The sequence below is a fragment of the Dermochelys coriacea genome, chromosome 2, assembly GCF_009764565.3.
Source record: "Dermochelys coriacea isolate rDerCor1 chromosome 2, rDerCor1.pri.v4, whole genome shotgun sequence".
NCBI lineage: Eukaryota > Metazoa > Chordata > Testudines > Dermochelyidae > Dermochelys > Dermochelys coriacea.
Window position 1 is genome coordinate 172,233,662 of NC_050069.1, and position 22,048 is coordinate 172,255,709.

Consider the following 22,048-nt stretch of genomic DNA (forward strand, 5'->3'; position numbering starts at 1 on the left):
CACCTAATACTTTTCAACCCTGCAATGGTTCTGATATAATCCTCATTTTCACTTTGCCACACTCACACACTTTAAAGTCTTCAGAATGAAGTGCAATTGTGAATGCTTATTCAATAACTATACACATCACACTTAAAATAATCTTGTATTTTACACACACACACACACACACACACACACACACACACACACACACACACACACTGACCTCCATGAAACACGCAGTGGATAAACTGAAGCAGAGGTTAAAGCTTTGCCCAAAGGTGCAGTGTGTCAGTAGCAGAGATGATAATAAAATGGACAGGTCTTCAATCCACATCACACAAAATAATCTTGTATTTTACACACACACACTGACCTCCATGAAACACGCAGTGGATAAACTGAAGCAGACAGAGGTTAAAGCTTTGCCCAAAGGTGCAGTGTGTCAGTAGCAGAGATGATAATAAAATGGACGGGTCTTCAATCCCAGTACATTGCTCTAGCCACATGACAGAACTCCCATCAAGATGAACATCCTTCCACTTAGGGTGACCAGATGTCCCATTTTTAAAGGGACAATCCCGTTTTGGACTTTTTCTTATATAGGCGCCTATTACCCCCAACCCCCTGTCCCGTTTTTCACAGTTGCCATCTGGTAACCCTACTTCCACTAGAACATACAACTATTCTCCCCCTCTTGAGCTCCCACAGTATAAATATAGCAGAGTCAGGACTGCCAGGGTACAACAGGGTCACAATTTGTCATGTATATGTAATCATGTTCTAGAAACTGAGCTAAAGTCCTAGACAGGACCAGGGTTGTAGTTGGTTTTGGAACATGATCAAGGCAATTTGTAGTAGACAGCACAACAGGTTGGGGACAATGATTTAACGATGTCCCCTGACTCACTGGTATTGGTAGCATTCATGTTTCCCTGCTTGGTTTCACATACTTTTATTCAAGTACAATTCATATACTTTTCTGAAGGGATTTAATATAAAAGCTTTCTGGAACCTGATAATTTAACCCATTAACAGACAGAGGGCACAATTCTGCCCTTAGATATGCATACACAACTCACTGCATTCAATAGTAGGCTCTGAATGGCAACAATCACAGCAAAAGCAGTCATTTTGTGCAGACCAAACTTTTGAGAAGAGATCCTCAGCTGCTCTAAATTGGTATAGCTCTCATTCAGTCAATGGAGCTATGCCAACTTGCACTAGCCTAGGAGCTGGCCTTCAGAATGTAATCAAGGCTGGTTGAAATGAAAACTAAACACAGTCAAGCAACAGTTTCTTATTTTTAAGCAATCACTGTTTGTGTGTATGACTGCCTTCTTTGTTGCAAGGAGGAACAAGTCCTTTTGGAGAGGATATGAGTCCCTGCATATTTTGAGTCTTTTCTCACGAGGCAGAGACTTCTGTCCTTTCCAAATTAACTTCCTATTGTTAGAGGAAGAAAAAAAATATAGACAATGATCAGAACATACAAAGCACAAGGAAGCAGCTGTTAGGATAATTAAATCTATGTAGAATTTCTATTTTTTTTATTTATCAATCTGGTTTCTAATAGAACTTTTAACTAAAGGAAAAACATTCACAAAGAATATTAGGCATACATACATATTTTCCTTCTTTCGTTCTAATTTACATGCTGTTGCTTTTGGAGGGTGAGATTCCTGTTTCATATCTCTAGGATTGAATACCAATTTTGATTAACAAAGATAGAATTTAGATTCTGCTTTTCAACAATGTAACTCTTCAAGAGTCACCATGCTTATGACACAATGGAAGATAATCTGAGTGAGAAACCATATTAAAAAGCTACTGCCTATCAGCCTGAGAAACAGCTTCACATTTCAATTGGTATCCTGGAAGTTAGATGCATCTGCCATTAAAAGAGACTCTGTTTTGATGAAAATGTAATCACGGAATAGACTCTCTTCTAAAAAGAATTCGTATCTCTACCATTAACTTGTAATTATACACCTCCTCTTTGGCAATCTTCGTGAAATATTGAAAACCACCCTTTTATATGCATCATGCTGTCTTGAGCATGATTAAAAACGTTGCAAATTCCCTACCTTTCAAGTGGTAACTGCTGTGAAGAACATAACTATGTGTAAGAGAACAAAGGTGCAGTGCATATGGTAGGCACAAATCCTATAGTCCTAACTGAAATTTCACATTTTTGTTTAATATTGATTTCTGATTTTAAAGATAATTTCTAATGTCAACTGACTAATATGGAATAAAGGGCATTTGAATGAACACATAAGAAATAACAGATTAGAGTGCTGGTTTCTATTAAAGGCTGTTTTGTTATCAACATTTTAATTTTTACCATTTTGGCTAGGACAAAATTTCTTTGGCACTTCACAGCTCATCTCCTGGGGGCCTTTATTTTGACTGTAGATCCAAATGCACCTTAGCATTACCCCACTAGACCGACACTCCTGATCTGGGCACAATCTGCCCCCCACAGAAATCAACAGGAATTTTGCCATTGATTTCAATGGGAGCAGAAGCAGGCCTTTTAGAGTCACATTTCCCCACATATTCAAACAGGGAAAGGGACTAAAATGAGTGAGAAAACTGACTCAGATGAATGTGCACTATGCTCCTATGATAGTTGAGTACATTTCAGGGCAAGTGCAGTGCTGTGTGCGCATCAGGATTCACTCTGTTATGATTCAGGTTTAGCCACCATAGGAAGATATATAGCACTTGCCAAAAACTCACTATATTACCTGCCCTTTTAACTGCTCAGTTGGTCAGTACAAACTCTCTTAGCAACCAGAAGTACCCGTGAACTCCCCTCATGAATCATATAAAATATCACCATTTCTTTTGCAAGCTACCCATCTTAGTCTGCTGCTTCTCAGTTCCTGGGGCCCTGAAGGGCTAGTATTTGTCCTACGTAAGACTATGGCATTCTATCTACAAGGCATTCTAGGAAAAGGTTACAAGAACTGGCAGCCAAGACACCATCTCCACCATCAAATACTGGTCTGTCAGTCTGCAATGTCAAATCCATTGTCTCAGCCTGCTGAGCTCTCTCCCTTCCAGTTTAAGGAAATACACTATTGCTAATGCAGCTCTCAATAAGATTTTCAATCATTAATACAAATAGCTCCTGGGTTTATGAAGGCAACTCCTTATTCCTACTGAATCAGGAAAATAATCATAACACTGAAGTTTACTACCAGCTTCTTCTCCTCACCGCATGAGGCTTCCCTGCAAAAAGGTCAACACAAATATACGCAGCTCTCATGAGCTTCACATGAAGAGCTCTGAGAGTCTGTGAGCTGAGAGAGACAGAAGGTTGGGAGACCAGATGATTAAGGTATTGGCATTGACTTTGCTTTTCTTCTTTATTGCACGGGTTTGAATCGAGACCGGGTCCATCATTTCCATCAGATGGCTGCCCAGTGCCTCATGTGAATTGAGTTGGTGGTCTGAGTTTAGTCATTAATGAACAGACATCACCATCACAAAGACCACTGTCTTAACTGATATGCTTGTTGCTAGGTCAACCAAGTACCCGAAGACTTGACTGGACATGAGAGACAACTATCCACTTGCCCTTCCAGCGCAGGAATGAGCCATGTTAGTTGGGAAGTGTGTCTCTGTGGAGACTTCTGCTGTCTTGGTTGTGTGAAGAACCACAGGACTCCAGTCTCAGGCAGCAGAGCTGGCACTTCTCACGCTAAATTCAGTTAGAAAGTCAGCCTTTTTACTGCAACAAAAATCACAGCCTAAGGAAATGGGCACTCTGCTCTCATTTGCTGTATCTGGGCCTTCTGAAGTAACATGCATAGTCTTTGCTGGGAATGCCCAAAATACCATTTGAAATCAAATTAAACTAAAATCAATAAGGAAAAGTGGGATTTTCTTCACTAGAAGAGAAGATTTTTGTGACCTATCCACCCAACAGTAGAGGTGGCTGGCCTGACTAGCTAGTGATGTATGGCAGATTAGTTTCAAAATGCTATAGTGTTGTTTTGACACTCTTCAAGGGGAGGATATTCTTCTTATACCCACTGATCTTAAACAAGAATAACAACTTCTCACTCAAAGAGAGAGATGATAGTTTTTGAGGCAAACCAGTGCTAAGCATGGAGTGGGGCAAAGATGGGGTTCTTTCCTGTTTGGACCCCACCGCCATAAAGATACCTGAGAAACAGACAATAACTTTCTTAAAACTGGCCAAATTTACATACCGAGTCCAAATCCATACCCTGAAGAAAGCAGTGGGTTTGAGATCTACATTAGCTCTAGTGATTCAGCAAGTCCCGTTTGAGAGACAAACTGTGGAGAATTTTAACAAAAAGCCTTAACACATACCCAATATCTTTAAATTGTTGCCATGTCTGCTAACTGTGCATTTATAAACAAGGAAGCAGTTTTAAGACCTATGAATACAAAGGAATCCTGAAAATGCTCCAATATTCCATCTCTAATTAAAAAAAAATGTCCTTTCAATTTACAACATCCAACAAAATAATGCTATAAAGCAAAAATAAAGAAAGGGGAAGAAGGAACTAAAAGAAAACAGCATTGCTTAGTTCATCAGAGTGATGTTCATCTGAATTTCAAACAAGTCTTGCAAATAGATACTGAAGGAATGGATTAAAGCTGTGCATACCAAAATTGTAAATATTATAAGGTTACATGACACCAAAAATGCCACAGGCATAAATCCTTTCATAAGAAATTCTTAGTATTGATTCTGGTTTTTGATGCACAGTAAATGTCCTGCTATACATTCATATCTTCATTCTGTTCCACACAACTACCCATAAGGCCCTGTGTCTCCATTAAACAAGGTTATTGGAGACTCCTGCTCCTTTGCAGTGGAGAAGCAAAAACCACTTTATTGCCATCCAAGGATGAAATTAACTATTCAGGCTACCACTTACCCTCTCTGCAAACTGACTGCCTCTTTCTCAGTGACATGCCTGACATTCAGCTGGTCTGAGAGATTGTGATCCCTGAAGCACTAGATATTGCATTTGCAGTCCTTAGTCATTACTCCAAAAAGACAGTGAAACTGATCAGGCAAATCTGTTTATTAAAAAAAGGACCTCTGCTCTTATGCTGTGTGTTTCTGCTGCTCTGTCTCTGAGCAGGAGTCTTTAAGCCTCTGGTTTTACCTTACTGCCCGAGAGAACACTGTGACAGAGGCTTTCTTCACAAAGGGATTTAAACCAAAGATTTAAAGAACAAACTAAATTGCTATGCCAATGACAGAAAAGTATTATGTGAAAACTGTTGGATCAAATGCATTCCTTAGAACTGCACCAATAGTTCTGTGACAGCCTATGAAGCAAACAAACGGTAAAGTCTGACTAATTCCCAGCTACAATGCTTATGCCTACATACAGTGTACGCCAATATATCACAGGCAGAGCTGAGTTTAAACTGAAACCGCCGTGTGGCCTCAGGTTAGCAGCATCATAGCCAAAGTTACAGAAACAGATTAGGTATACAGTCTCCTTCTGATTTAAACAAACAAACCAACACAAAAGTTTTCCTGTGCTTTTACTCCTCTCCTATAGTCAGAATAATTATAATATTTTTACATTGCTGATAAGTACTATACAGAATCAACATTTTGAAATGCCTGTGCCAAAGTGGGAGACTCTTAAAGTGTTGGCACAAGATGACTGAAAATTGGCAAATATGATTTGATCCTCTTTTCCCTACCTCATTTCCTCCCCTAGAACTTTTAAACCCCAATTCAAACACCACCAAATGAAACAATATGTGAACAGGTATTATGGCAACCTGTCTGGAACCGACTATGCATGACTGAAAAGAACACTTTGAGGATGTATCGATTTGTAAGCTGTTTTCAAGACAGAAATATCCACATTCTAAAGGGCTTTTAAAAAATGTAGAAAACTGGCCCTGTTATCATCACGGGTATTTAGAACACCTCTAAACACACACAGAAAAGACAGGTATTACTGACAAATTTTAACCAATGCTGAAGCTCTAAAAGCTGTTGTTTGTTGTTGTTGGGATACAGAAGGGGAAATTCATTGCAAATGAATATTAAAAAGTACTTTTCTTAAATGTGTGTGTTATCCTTGTTTCCAGTCTCATCGGTTTTGCCTGTTGCTTGCTCTTCCATTTGTGCTGATCTTTTTACTAGATGTGCTCAAGAGTCTGAAGTAGAGCGTTCTCACCTCGCTAAAAGAGTCGTCCCTACCCCCACCCCGGCCCTGCTTCCAACCCCCTCCACACACTCTCAGATAAGCCACTCTTTTTTGCTCTCGTCGATGGTCTCCGTAAAGTTGGGGTCATTGTTCATGATGGCTGCATCAGCGCTCTCAGCAGACTCCGCCCCCTTGGCCTCATTGGTGTGGTAGGTTCCCTTGTGACGGAACATGTAGCGTATCAGGAACACCAGCGTGCAAAGTATCGTGAAGATCACAACAGCGATGACACCTAATGGATAGGAGGAATGACAGAAGCAGAAAAAAAATAAAATAAAATTCAGGAATTCCATGTGGGCTTGATTTTACTGTCTACTTCATATGTTTACCCTAATCTGGCACTTTTTTTGGTTTGGCTCTACTAATGTCTATGGAATTTCTTTGTGGTTTACTCCAAAACTTAATCAAACAGAGTCCCCTAATCCTTACTGCAATGGTTGAACCTCAACATTATTACTATTTATACAGTCCACAGGAGTGTTTGGTGCTTTATGGGTGATCTCAGAGACAGAGGGCCCAACTACTCCCTACTGAATACCAGTATAAATGAAGATGAGTTACCTGGGCTTTGTCAACTCCATGTGGGACAGAATACACGTCACCTGTAGGTAGGCCATGGATATGCAGCACCGGCCTTCTATGATGCCTATTGCATTTGTCTGGAATAGTGGGTGCTGGCCTTCTGAACCCCCAAGAGGTCAAGTGAGGGGCAACCTCTGCACCATCCTATTTAGAGTCACCTCTGCAATAGCCTAATTGAGGCAAATACTGAGTGCCTTGACATAGCAAGCCCCCTTCATGACCTTCCTCTTGTTCCCTATGGGCGGCAGTGGTGTTAAAGTGGCACATCTGTGGTGTAGAGGGCCAGATGGGCCCTCAGTGGGTGTGTGAATTTCATCCAGAGTGGAAAACTGCAAGCTTCTCGCGCTAACAATCCTAGAAAGCCTTTTCTCTTCCGTAGTCAGTCGTTTTATATGAGGCTTGGTAATTGATGAGCTGGGCATTCAGATTGTTGTTTAGTTATGTTCCATATATTCAGAGATACAATTATGTGCTCGGAGGGAGCCCAGTTCGTATGGGGGATAAACACTGGTGCTCATCAAAATATTTTCAATTTCAAATATTTTTTATTTTTTCACAAAAAAATTTGTAAACATTTTTCTATTTTCCAACCAGCTATAGACACTTCGTTTTTCAACGATAAAAAGGGGCAGGTTTGATAATAAGGGCTAGATTCACAAAGATACTTAAGTCACCATCACCACACCTAGCTTTTAGGTGACCAGAAAAATTAATGAGATTCACAGAGCTCTCAGGCTCCCTATAAAATGAATGGGGAAAGATAGATTGGGATTCACAAAAGCAAGCATAGTAGACGACTCCCTGCCTTAAAACAGCCAATGGGAGATGGCAAGCTGAGGGAGGGGTGTACAAGACCTCCCCCCCCCGCCCCCCCCCGCCCTCACTCCTCTCAGAAATAGGCACCTAAGTCTGGATGCAGGGAGGCACCTCCCTCTGCTTTGAATTCTCAGCTGTAAACCCTCTCTTGGGATTAGGCATCTATGTCACTTTAAGAGGAAGGACTCCCTTGTAGCTTTTAGCCCAGAGGATAGGATACTCACCTGAGGTGTGGGCAATCCCTAGTTCAAATCCTGCCTCCACCTGATAAGAAGAAGGGATTTGAACAGAGATCTGCCATGTGTCAGGCGAGTGGTCTAACCACTGGGCATGGGATATTCTGTGGAAACCCCTAAATCTCTCCTGTTGAAGCTGTTCCCCTATGCATAAATAATTAAAAAACCCCTTTGGATCAGGGGGACTGGATCCTCAGTCTCCCACCCCCCAGGTGAGTGCTCTAACCACCAGGCTACAGACTCTCTCTTTCTGCCCCCCTATTCCCTGTATTGAAGCTGTTCCATTGTGGCTAAATAAAAGAAACCTGTGGTAATTTCTCCCTAAAAGAGATTTTAAGAAGAAAGGTTTATCTTTTAGAAAAATACTTGAATGCATTTGGAGATTAATGTGGCAATACTATCCCTCTCTATCTTACTATGATGCTAATTAAAGAGAGGCTCAGACCCAACCCTCTTATCTGAATACCCCTTTGTATGGTGCAGGCCAGGAGACCTAAGCATACATATGTGTATGTATAAATCTGAATCAGGATCCACATTTTGCAAATAATCTCTGAATTATGATTAAGAAAAAAATCCTACTCACAAGCCAGTTTTACTAAACAGTGAAAAATGAACATCCCATGAGAGAGGCAGTTAAACAAACCTAGTCCCCAGTGTAGCCAGAATTTTCCCGTTGACCTAGCTACCGCCTCTTGGGAAGGTGGAGTACCTCTGTTGACAGGAGAACCCCTCCCATCGGCATAGGTAGTGTCTTCATTGAAGTGCTGCAGCTGTATTGTTGCAGCGTTAAGTGTAGACAAGCCCTTAGATGCTGAGGCCAAATTCTGCAATTAATAACTTGTGCATTTGTAATTATAATGAGGTTCTGTCAAGTGTTAGGGCAGAATCTGGTCTCTAAGTAGAGGTGAGGTCAGCATGATAGCTGAATCATGCCAAGAGCATAACAGAGTGTGCTTGACCTACAGCCTTTGAATCTACAGGCTTGAACCTACTTCAGTGGGAGCAGGAACAGGCCCTAGGTTCATGCTGATTGGTGTGTACTAATTCATTACACTAAACTGCAGGAAATTTGACCAGTTATACCAATACAACTACACTGAATAAAAGTAGCTTTTTTTTTTTACTTTAACTTAAATGGCTTTCAAAGTGCCATAAGCTAAACTGAAAAAAGGCACTCTTATACTGATATAATTCCCCATGTAGACCTCCTTAGCCCAGTATAACTGCAGTGGTTTAAATTCACACTTTACCTTAAACTGGTATAACTGTCCCATGTAGGGAAGCCCTTTACTAAACCAAACAGTTTGAACATACTAATTTCTGTAGTTTCAGACTTCTATGCACAAGCCACAAAACATCTTACCAATGCATATATTTTTCTTACCTCCAATAATGGCAGAGTTCCTGTTAACTCCATCTCCTATAGCTTGACCATTGTATGGGAAATCAGCACTGGCTGTAAAACGGGAATTAAAATTCATATTATAATACATCAGTTCCCGAAAACACACAAGACTGCCTTAAAAATACACTTGTCACAAGCCCAAGATACTAAAATAAATAAAGTTAAAAAAAGAAAGTCAGCTGTGATTTGTATTTTTATTTTTAAGTAAGAAAATTTCCTCTCTCCCTGATATCTCAAAGCCACTCTACTCAACCCCAAACCATTCAAGAATCTAAATGAAATACAAAAGGCAATCCAGACTTTTATAGGATTTTTAAATTTATTTCTCCCTAACAGTGGGAGATCGTATTGTGCTTCTAGTGAGATTTCTGCCTTAGTGATACTAGACATTGCTAACCAGAAGAGATTCCAATTTCTCCAGCCTTTAGGGACTGCAATATAGTACCAGAAAACTGTGTGACAAAAAGGAATCCTCTTTTTTATTGCACAGCCTAAAGTAAACAAATGAGTGATTGTGGTAGAGATGGGGCCAAAGAATCAGTTCAGCTTTAGGCTAAAGTTTGGATGGGAAGTTCCAGGTTTGGCCATCCACAGAATATTGAGGAGTATTTTCAAAGGGAATCTCATCTATTTAATCTGTGATCATAATTTTTCTGTATTGCCCATCTCTGCAGTGTCTACTTGCCAGCTCTATACTGACAACCCTGGTAGTTGTGCAAATGGCTGCACACTTACAGCACTCGATACTTTGTCACAGAAACATGGTAGTGTTTTCAATGAATAAACAAGAAAATTTCGATAGGAAAACCATTACTGGAGGAGATGCAGAAATCGGAGAAATTATTTATGACTCAGGTCAGTATTTAAAGGATAGCTGTTCTTTTTCCTTTGGTGTATATTGTAATAGGTTGCCATTAAAGACCACTGATACAATCACTGCATCTAGAGGCTTGCTCATTATGGAGTTTAACTTTCTCTTCTTAGGCATCTAGGTTCCTTTTGTGTTGCAAAGCATCTGCACCAAAGTCTTGATAGCTCAGAATCACTTCTCTAGCTCCAAAACTCTCTTCAGACCACATGGTCTCAAGTGGTTTCTCATGTGTATACTCTGGGACTGAGGCAGAGCCATGGTGTGTTAAATAGCTAGTAGTCTGACCTCCTGTATAACACAGGCCATAGAATGCCCCCAAAATAATTCCTAGAGCAGATTTTTTAGAAAAACATCCAATAGTGATTTAAAAATTGTCAGTGATGGAGAATCCATCATGGCCCTTGGAAATTGTTCCAGTGTTTAATTACTCTCACTGTTAAAAATGTATATCTTACTTCCAGTCTGAGTTTGCCTAGCTTCAACTGCCAGCCATTGGATCATATTACACCTTTCTGCACTACACTGAAGAGCCCATTATTAAATATTTGTTCCCAATGTAGATAGTTATAGACTGTAATCAAGTCACCTCTTAACCTTCTCTTTGTTAAGCAAAATAGTTTGACCTCCTGGAGTCTATCACTATAAGGCATGTTTTCCAACCCTTTAATTATCCTGTGGCTCTTCTCTGAATCCTCTCCAATTTATCATCATCCATCTTGAATATACAGTGTGCCATTCTTCTTCCTTGGATACAAACAGGAGTTCCTCAAAATTCTTGTTAACTGACTGGTGAACTCACATTAATATCTAGAAACTCGTGTATGTGCTCCACTAGGATCTGCATCACAGTGGAATAATGAATAGTCTGTGCAGCAATGATACATAGGTGCACCACTGGGGAGCTGTTAATGGGCAAGAGTGTTCATTTTCTCCATCACAGTTTGGTGACTCTTCAAATCCTTCCATTATCTCCAGGACATTAATGATATGAACATATCCCAGAAGGACTGTGTTCATTGCCTGACACTTGTATCACAATAGCTGCAAATGATGACTTGCCCAGAGCAAATAAGCATCATGAAGCTGTAGTTATTACATGTAGCTAACCTTAACATAGCAAAAGCAATTATCTTGTCCATAGGGATTACAGCTGTACTGCTGCTGCATTATTAGGTTGAAGAAGAAAAAAGAAAGCTGCCTTCCTCATTCAGAAATTTCAACCAATCACTGCCATGCTAGTTGGGCAAAACTATCACAATTCCACAAAGAAGCTGAATGATTTTTGGTTTTAAATACCATGCATCACCCTAGCCATTACTCAAGACCGTAAATAGGGCCATTTAGTTATTTGGGTTGTAAAGGCTGGGCTGGAACTATATTGGTACACTCTCCTTCGATATTCAGGAATCCCTAAATCTCCGCCTCATTTCTCTGTCTTACAGCAGCCAAGTGTCCATCTTTATCAATCCACTGGGAATCAAAAAATAGCAAACATGGCAAATAGTTCTTCTGTGGAAGCAGTCATCCTGGAAAAAAGCCACTTCTCTGGTTTGTGAATTCTGTGATTTTGCTCTGGTAATAAATGCGACAAAATTCTCCAAATTCTCTCCTTGGGCAGCTGTGGCAGTAAACATGCACAGATAGCAACCAGAAGCGAAAAGTGTGAAGTGAGGACATGCCAACACCATTGTGCCAAACACAGGGCTGACATGTGAATGCACTGAACTGCTTTAGGGGAATCCAAACTCAACTGTGGTTTGTAGACACCATGCCATCTGATACACTTGCAAAGTGCAGGGCAGATGGTGCCTTCTGTATCTTTTAACCTCAAATTAGTCTGTTGGATTAGTTTTCAATTTGACCATCTAGGACTTAAATTATCCTTTAGAGTAGGGTCTGGTGTCCTGAGTGGTCTCCTCTATTCACAGCTGTGCTGGCTGGACTTAGTTGTAGATCAGCTTTAAAAAATGCCACAGAGTAAATCTAAGAACACATAGTCTAGTTGTAAAAAGTTTGCTGTCTTCACTATCCTTTTATTTGCCTAAGGATAAATAGGGCTAGATAGAATTAGCAACGGATGTGTAAATGATTCAGAAAGGACTAAAGGCAAAGTCCATATTTTTAATATTATTTTAATGATATTCTATATTTAAGGTCAATATGGAGACAGCAGCTTAACTTCATCATGTATACTTTTCGAAATCCCCTGACATTGCTACAATAATAATAATACCAATACAAATAATACCAAAGCTCATTTATTATATGTAAAGCCATTGGTTGCAAGTGGATCTCTACAGAAACCACTGAACAGAAAGGGGAGGTACGACTGGATAAACAGACCAGAGGCAGAATCAGGTGTTTATGACTGCGGATGTGGCCATTATAATGGCTCAAACTACCATTTTGCTTGGCAGATGCTAAATCATGGGACAACACTGCAGCTTTCCCCCGCACAGCAAGAGAATATTAGGCTGGATGGAGTCCTTATAAGAAAAGGTCTTTTGAAAATTTCAAAACTGTTCGTTATTTTTATTTTAATGAAGGTGTTCTGAAATCTGAAGGGAATTACAAGTTGTATATGGTGATAACTGAATTTGTCTATTTTTGCCATCCCGGCTTCTTGAACAGTAGAATACTCTCTTTTCCAACACACACAATATAGTCAATACTGGAAACTAATTTTCCCTTTTTGTAGGCTTCCAGCATGTGAAGATCTTCCAATTGAAACATTTGAAAAATGTCTATGCTAATGGGATGATTCACCTTAGTTGTGCAGAATAACCTATATTCACTTTGAGAGAGAGAGAGAGGGCTTGTGAGAGAGGAAATGGATATTCTCATGAGCCTTCAAGCACAGCTGTGATTTTGTTCGGGATGAAATTTTGTTATTTTCAAGATGCAAATATAGCTTTTCAAAGTAGAAATGATGAAACTTCCACTCTCAGCAAAATTATGATTTTGAGAATTTGCCTCGGATGCAAACACACACGCACCATTAGCATTAAAATGTGAGTTTTGGTCCAGTCTTCTGTAAAGATCTGCTCCGCTCCCTTGCATCCAAGTTGGATTTTAAGAAGTTTGTTGTTAATCAGTGACTGTGCTCAACAATTTCTGTTGCTTTGGGCCAAGAATAAAGCTGTTGTTATCACAACCCCACATCCACTCCACCTAACAGTAGTGATATTCATTGAAAAATCCTCTTTATCACCCCTTTTTGGTTGTTTAGCCTAGAGGCTCCAAATTCTGCAAACATTCAAAGCCTGATTCTGTTTTCACAGTGGTATAAATTATAATCAACTTCACTGGAGTCAATGGAATTATGGCGATGCAAAATCAGTCTCAGTGAAGAGAATCAGAGTTAGTGTCCAAGGAAAAAGAAAAAAGAAAAGGAGTACTTGTGGCACCTTAGAGACTAACAAATTTATTAGAGCATAAGCTTTTGTGAGCTACATCTCACTTCATCGGATGCATTTGGTGGAAAAACTTTTTTTTTTCCACCAAATGCATCCGATGAAGTGAGCTGTAGCTCACGAAAGCTTATGCTCTAATAAATTTGTTAGTCTCTAAGGTGCCACAAGTACTCCTTTTCTTTTTGCGAATACAGACTAACACGGCTGCTACTCTGAAAGGAAGAAGAAAGTTACTGAGAAACCAATAGCAAAATAGACAACTGGATCAAATCAAAATAGAGCTTTTCTTTCTTTTTGCTGTTGGATGGTTTCCCTGGCCCTTAACTGTTAGTACCATCAGCCAACAAAGAAATACAGCCCTGACTGACCAATCCTGTGTTGCTGCATGTACAAAAATCACTGATATTTTAGGCTTCTGAGAAAGCGTGTGAGACTAGACCAGCCCATTGTTCTTCTCTGGATTGTAGCAGAGAAGAAAAATACCTAGTATTTTTGCTGTACTCCGTACAAGTACAATGCTGCCTTTCAGACAAGGCTATTGTACTCAGGGTACCAATTTCATACCCTTTCTCAACAGACACCCTAATTACAGCAACTGTTTGACTAATTGCTTGGCTCTCTATGACAGCACCACACATCTGCAGTTACTTTGAAATTTCCCTTTCTTACTAGTTCTACATTGAACCCAATGGAGGGGAAAATATATAACATTAGTATTTTGTCTTCTTCTATCATTATAACTAAGGGTAACAAGTTTATACAATAGAGTGTAATACCTTTCCATGGATTTTAGATTTTAAAATGATGAATTGCAATAACTAAGGCCTTAATATAGCATAGCAGTTAAGTATGTACTTAACATCAAGCATGCACGTAATCCTGGTGAAGCAAGTGAAGTCAATGAGAATACTCACATGCTTAAAGTTTAGCATGTGGTTAATGAATGGCTGGCTTGGGGCTTAGGACAATAAGGTCAAGTTGATTAAAATTAGTGAAAGCTGAGGGTAGTTAGCACTCAACCAAAGTGCTCAGCAAGTCTTCATAAATATCCCACCATGGCTTAAATGAAACAGACACTGGCAATAAGTGAACCAAGGGACTGAATTAAAAAAAAAAGATGCTCATCTTGCATTAGAGAGTAGAATTTTCTTGGTAAAAATGTCATGGTTTCCTTGTACAGATTTATAATAATTCAGTAATAAGTGACAATGAGGGAGACAATACACTTTGCATGCAAAGTTTGCAGTAGTCTTCATGTACTGTGTTTTGCATTTAGATCAAGTGCATTAATTTACTGCAGGCAAATCACACGAAAAGCATCCACCATTCATTACTGTCAAAATACGAATTACTTGAAGTCAAAATATTTTGTAGAGGCATATCAGTTTTTACAAAGTTTTTGTTGGGAAAGTTTTTGAGGCCCAGGGCTCTCTGGTCACTTTTGACAAAAGAAAAAGAAATCAAAAGCGTGAAATTTTTGATCCAAAACCAGCTGTTTTGACCATTCCATTTAACAAAAACATTCAAAAGGTTTTGCTTCTGTTCCAAAAACAAATTTTAAAACCCTAAAAGTTGTTGGGATTGGGAAATTGTTCTCTGGACACCTCTGGTACGTAGGGTAGTGGGGGAGACAGTCTGGGATTATGGAGACACATTTGCTGGATGTTTCTATTAGAATGATCAGCAGTGTAATAGTTAACACTATTGACGTTTAACTTGTCCCCAATAGGCTCCAGACTCAACAATCCACTGAGATGCATGGAATAACTCCTAAATGGGTTGCTACTAACCCCTTAACTTCTTTCAGGGGTTCCTGAAATTTGTTATAGCATTCTTCTCGTAACCACAGGAAAAAGCTTTTAAAAGTGATTGTGCGACAGGCATGTAAAAAGTGTGTGTAGTTTTTATGGTGACTAAGGAAAAATCTTCCTAGGGAAGGGTGGAAGGCCACAGTCGTCCAATGAAAGCTGCATCCTTGGAGACAATTAAAAAACTATACTGGACAACACACGAGAAAACAGGGAATAATCCTGTACTGGGAGCAGGGATGGATTAGATGAGCCAATGGACTTGATTCTGCACTGTCTTGCACTTTGCATTGTCATTTCCCAATAACAGCATTTTACATGCTTTGATTGTGCAAGTGCAAGGCACTGGAGATATATATATATATAATTTTCATTTCAAAATAAAGGTTCCGTGATGCATGATTTTCTTCCTTATTTAGGTCAATACATTTTAGATATAAGAATGGTTGACAGGATTACACCATACAGGGCTGTATTTGTCTGATAACAGTTCCAATTTTAGATACGTTTAGGTTTAGATATAGTGTTTTGAATATTTACTGTTAACAAAGTTCCAAACTGATCTGCAGTATATTACATCACTCAAAAGCCTGGACCCAGCTGTCTTTTTACTTCTCAGTAGACACATCTGAATGTCACTGGGTGCCTCAATAGGACTTCAGACAAGAACTGATGATATATTAGTCATGCCGGCCTAAGCTATTACCTTCATGAAAATTTCATGAACCGGTCTTACATTTCACCTGTGAAGAAAGGAAAACAAATACTTCCTTTTATAATTAATGTAAAAAACGAAACGCTCTGGTGCTCTCAAAGGAACTGTAGAGTTAAGTGCTGATCAAAGCTGTAGATATCTAAGCATTGGTAATGGACCCAAAGGGAAACCTATAAAAAACTGCCTCGGGACTAGGAAAAATTGTCTTTATGGAAAGCGTGTGTATGCGTGTAAATTTTCAAAGACAGGGTTTCTCTTTTGTTTCATTTTACAACGGCATGTGGGAAGGATTTTGATTCCATTCTCCTCTCTCTGTTGGAGTCATGGAAGAAGGTTACAAAATAGCCCTAGGGTGGAAATAGTTCCAGTCCTCTCTACATATGCCCTGCAAGGACGGGAAAGAACTAAGAATAGGGAATAGTACGGTTCAGGGTTGGGAAACTCATTTACATGGGTTACCTACCCTGCAAGCAACATGTCTACTCCACCCATGCAGTGGGGAAAGTCTCGTTTTCTGTTCGCCTTCAGGAGACTGGATCTTGTGAGCTAAATAGGTATTTGTATCTCTTTCCACTCACACCCACCTGAGCAATAAAGACTGTTTGATTATTGTCCCTTTGACACCAATTTTGGAGATCTTTGGTATTCTATGCTGTCACATTAATGGTTTTGGATACTGAGACATGTAATGCCATTTACACCTCTTTCGGTGAAAGATGAAGCCTGTGGTGATAAGTCTTGAGGGGAATGGCTTTTAAACTAATGTATTGTAAACTGAGAAGTCTGAAAAATAGCAACTGCTATATTCCCAATTTGTACATTAATATGCCTATAATTTGCAGCTCCTATATTTCTAATTATCAAAAATGGTGGGCGCAATCCTGCTGCTGCTGAGGTCAATGAGGATTTTGTGGCTGATTTTAATGGGAACAGGATCAGGCTCTGGCCCTATACATGTGATGTATGCATTAATTTTCTTAAAAAAAAAGAGACAAAACAAAAACCCAGACTTTTGTATTGAGGACGTGGTATGATGTAGGGGCAAAGAAGAGAGCTTCAATATTCAGAGTCAAAATATAAATTTAAACTTGAAACTGTAAAGGCACCAACCTTGGCCTTCAGCTTCAGAGTGTTTATGCTAGTTCACTAAATTGTCTTCAGCCTCTGGAAAGAGAGCCAAAGGAAAAGCAAGGCAGTGGAGCCAAGAATTTGGATATCAAAATGCCTCCCTCTCCACTATTTAATAGTTTCCCTTAACAGGATTCCTAGTTATTGATAATGCTTGTAAAATAAATACAGTCTTAACAGAGGTGACAGTGGCTCTCTTTGTAAACTGATCTACTAATTTTCTTATTCCTAGACTGCATGATTAACATTCTACTCAGTGCTGTACGAAATAGCTACGAACGTGTGGGTCTCTTAGCAAGTACCAAAACAATGTATAGGTTTGGATGGTAGCTAAACATCAACTGGCTGGTACATCTGAAGAAATGTCAGGAACTACAGATGGTCATTATATCTTTTAGGAGAAGAAAAACATGCACAATTGTGAAAGAGAACCAGGCTAGAGTGAAGGGTCCATTTTTAACTCTACATCAATAGAGATTACAGCAAATTCTAGCACCGTAATTAAGCATTTAAGGAGCAAGCACTGATGTTGCCAAATCTCAGACAGACACTTTCCTTCGTTTGTCTCCCTGCTCCCTTAGGGATGAGAATAATATAAACTGTTACATCTTAAGACCTATTACCTACTAATATTAATTTGCAACGTTGATGATAAGCTGCTGAGCTATGAAGTTTTGCTTCGTTGGTCCTGGCTACCCAAGAAAAATCACCTCTTCCCTGTTAGCAAATGCACCAGAAATCAAGCTTGGACATTTTTGGAGATACTCTGTAGGTATGGAAATCTGGGGGCTGAAGGTGGGTCATTCTCCTCAGGTCCCTGGGCTCTGAAACTCACTTCTCAAGTGACCTGCCAGAGGCTGACTCTGTTGGCCTTAAGGGCATGATGTAGGGGCTTTTTCAAACCTTTGCATGAGTGGGCAATGATGAGTCTAGCTCAGGCGTCGGCAACCTTTCAGAAGTGGTGGGCTGAGTCTTCATTTATCCAATCTAATTTAAGGTTTCACGTGCCAGTAATACATTTTAACATTTTTAGAAGGTCTCTTTATATAAGGCTATAATATATAACTAAACTATTGTATGTAAAGTAAATAAGGTTTTTAAAATGTTTAAGAAGTTTCATTTAAAATTAAATTAAAATGCAGAGCCCTCCGGACCGGTGGCCAGGACCCGGGCAGTGTGAGTGCCATTGAAAAATCAGCTTGTATGCCGTCTTTGGCATGCGTGCCATAGGTTGCCTACCCCGAGCTATATTATATATAAATTATAGCTTAATGTCAACGAGTACTGCATTGTCAGAAATGATCAACAAGCATGTTAATTAAAAAAAAAACAACTGTTCAGCGCCCAGAAACCATGTAATAGGTGCCTTTAAAAATGTGTGAGTGGCCTCCTTCTCAGTACAGATGCTTAATACAGTGGCATGCTTGGCCTTTTGTCCTCTAAACACTTTCTGGATCTGCACTTTTGGTGTCTTCAGAGGTCAAGTTTGGAAACGGGGGGGCCCATCATGAATAAAGATGACTGATTCTTCTCTTCTAACTCATCTGTCACTACAGATAGGGATTTGTAGGAAAGAACCATCTGCTGCCTTCCTCTGAAGAAGATGATGAGAACAGCTTCTTATATCATCTGTTATCGAGCTGGCTCTTGTGCTGTTGGAAGCACCATTACAAACGAGGATCAACCACTGAGTGTGCTATTCTCCAAGAGAGCTGCAATTGGGAGATGCTCCATATACTGCATCCACAGCCCAAGATTACAAACAATTAGTTTGAAATCAGAAATACTATCTGCAGCTAATAATGATTGGGGTCCTCTGCCTTCATGATCCAAATGTACAGGGACAAAGAATATAATATACCAAAAGCCGCAGCTATTCAGTACTTCAGCTGCTTTTTGAACTGGTGCATCCTTGAACAGCATTTCTGAGACAGTTCCAGTCACAAGATAATTGCTCTGTCTGCTAACATTTGGAAAGCCTAATGGTCACAGAAAAGAACTTTAGAAGCCCAATTATCCTTACTCACTGACAACCTCTAATGCTGCTCAGGAAGGAGATAGATGTCTTTGTTCAAAGCAGCCACAATGCTGATATATTGGTCGCATCATCCCTAGTGAAAGGATTAATGTAACATAATGAGTTAACCATGTGACATTATGTCCCTGTAGTGATGCGATGACTCACTGGAGCAGCACCTCTTGCTGGTCATCTCAGGAATTAACTCTTTCCAGCCCAGAGCACCCTCTGCAGGCCAGTGTCTTGCCTGCCTCGGGCCCCGTGTCCCTCCCAGATCCCGGTCCCCTTTACCTTAGGGTTCTGCCCCAGCAGTACCCCCACACTCTGGGTCTCCCCTCCCAAGGGAACCTCTAACCCTTTAAACCCACCTTGCCTCAGTGGCTACTGCCGGTCATCATCTAGCCCCCGCTCACTGGGACAGACTGCAGTCTGTAATGGCCACTCATCATTGGCAAGGGGTTAGGATCTGCTGCCTTTGCTTATTCTCAGGCTATCCCTCTGCAGCCCCAGTACCTTTTGGGCCTTTGACAAGGCCTGCAGCCTGGGGGTTTACCAGGCTGGAGCTCCCCAGTTCCCTGTGCCCTTCCCCAGCACTGCTCTGCTTCAGGTACCTTGTTCCCAGGCAGCTAGCCCTTCCCACTCCAGGGCTAGAGTGAGACTCCTTTAGCTCCTGGCCCGCAACCGTCTTATAAGGGCCAGCTGGGCCCTGATTGAGCTGGCCACAACTGTGGCTGCTTCCCCAATCAGCCTAGCCTTTCACATCTGAAGCCCTCTCCAGGGCTGCTTTTAACTCTTGTTTTCCACAAGTGGGGCAGCTGGCCCACTACAGTCCCATATTCTTTATAGAAATATGCTTATGATATGAATATGGCATAAGTAAGATGTATTTTATGCAAGATGGGTTGGTCATGAGAGTTATCAATGGAAAGGTTATGATTTACTGAATATGATTATCCAAGTGTATGCATGTATCATTTCTATATCTGAAATTAGGTATATTAACTATGTAACAATTACAACTGTGTTTTCATCTGGGGAACGCCTACCAGACAGTATGCAAACAGCCTGGATGGGCCATTAGGGGGAAGTCTTTGAAGATGCTAATCTCCCTCCTTCCTGAGAAGTTTCCTGGGATGCTGCTTTGACACTGCAGGGTCAGCTGATCATGTCACCTGGTACTGGACACCATCTTGGACTTTGTGTTTTTCCATTAATACGGAGTGGGGGTCAAACTGGAAAACAAAGGATTCCCGCCATATTCTCATTTTAAGGCTGGGGAATGAGTTAATCTTGGTTCTTCCCCAATGCCTCCCTGCCCAAGAAGGAAGACTGATGAAAACACCTGAAGAAACAACGGAGCTAAGCTGGGGGACGGGGGCGGGTCTGAGCCTAAGTGAGAAAGGTCTAGCCTGTGAAAGGCATACCTGGAGATTTAAGCTGCAAGTGGTGCAGTTTACCTTCAAGAAACTCTGTGACCTGCATAAAATAACATTTAAGGTGAGAATTTGCTACTATTAATCAGTTAACTTAGTGTATTAAGTTTAGGTTGCGTGTTTTGTTTTATTTGCTCAGTAATCTGGTTTGATCTCTTTGCTATCCCTTATAATCACTTAAAATCTACCTTTTGTAGTTAAGAAACTTGTTTTTTTCTTTATTCTAAAACCGGTCTGTGTAATTCATAACTGGGCCGGGGGTGGGGCAGGGAGCTGTGTATAACCTCCTCCACATTGAAGTAGGGGGCAGTTTTCATGAGCTTACGCTGTATAGATCTCTATGCAGTGCGAGCCATATAATTTTGGGATTGCATCCCAAAGGACGTGTACATTTGAGTGCGGGGCAACCCCCGAGCTGAGTCTTCCCACACAGAGCTGATCTCAGTGTCTGTATCTTTTTCCAGCTGGACGTGTCTCTACCTGGGTGTGTGTGTGCTGGAGAAGGCTTCAGGGCCTGGCATAGCAGGACAGGGTGAGGGAGCCCAGACTGGTGGAACGGGCAGGCTCAGTGGGACCCCAGTATATCAAGTGGCACCCCAATGGGGGGGGATGGCAACCTGTCACAAACCACATGTAATTTCCCACATGGTATTGTGTCAAATGCTTTACTGACGTCCACATAGATTAGATCTATTGCATTCCCCTTGTCTAAGAAATGAACTCTTTTATCAAAGAAAGATATCAGCTAGTCTGGCACGATCTACCTTTGGTAAACCCATGTTCCATTTATCTTTATGTCTTTAATTATTCTTTCCTTCAAATTTGTTTTAAAGTCGTGCACACTACTGGGGTCAGACAAATGTGTCTGTCTGCAGTTGCCTGCATCATCTCCCTCCGTATCTTAAATATAGGCATTACATTTGCAATTCTCCAGTCATATAGTACCACTGCCAAATTAACACATTTATTATTTACTTAACTGTTTTTTTAAAATTATTGAAGACATCTGCATTTAGAATGATTTTAAAAAAACCTTCAGTACCAAATAAACCAGAAATTACTTTTTTGTAACTTTTCCATCTTTTGTGACATTACATTTTAAGATGTAAGCTAATTATGGTTAAATACACTTGTAAAATTGTAAACAATGTTATTTTAAAATGCACAGTACATATAAAGGTAATTTCTACAATCACAATGCTTTGTCCTTTTTATACTTTGTATTCCAAAATACCATAAAAGGATAGACTATATTTTGAGTAATTATTAAATGTCCATTTTAAAATCAAATCTACTTGATTATCTCTTGTGAGCTGAGAATTAATGGGGGTTCTGTAGAAGGGGAATTGTACTGCTGATTTGCATTGATTTCATTCGTCTTTACCCCTAGTAAGTCAGACTATAGTGGAGAA

General features: G+C 40.2%; 1 protein-coding gene across 1 annotated transcript in view; it reads right to left on the minus strand.

Annotated features, from left to right (window-relative positions):
* Positions 1 to 312: 312 nt before the first annotated feature.
* Positions 313 to 22,048, minus strand: part of CNTNAP2 (contactin associated protein 2) — a 1,664,903-nt gene continuing 1,643,167 nt past the window's right edge. Inside the window, exons 23-24 of the mRNA XM_038391157.1 lie at positions 9,231 to 9,302; positions 313 to 6,441 (exon numbers count right to left, since the gene is read on the minus strand). Coding sequence (XP_038247085.1) covers positions 6,242 to 6,441; positions 9,231 to 9,302 — 272 coding nt within the window. The 3' untranslated portion in view covers positions 313 to 6,241. The remainder of the gene's footprint in view (positions 6,442 to 9,230; positions 9,303 to 22,048) is intronic.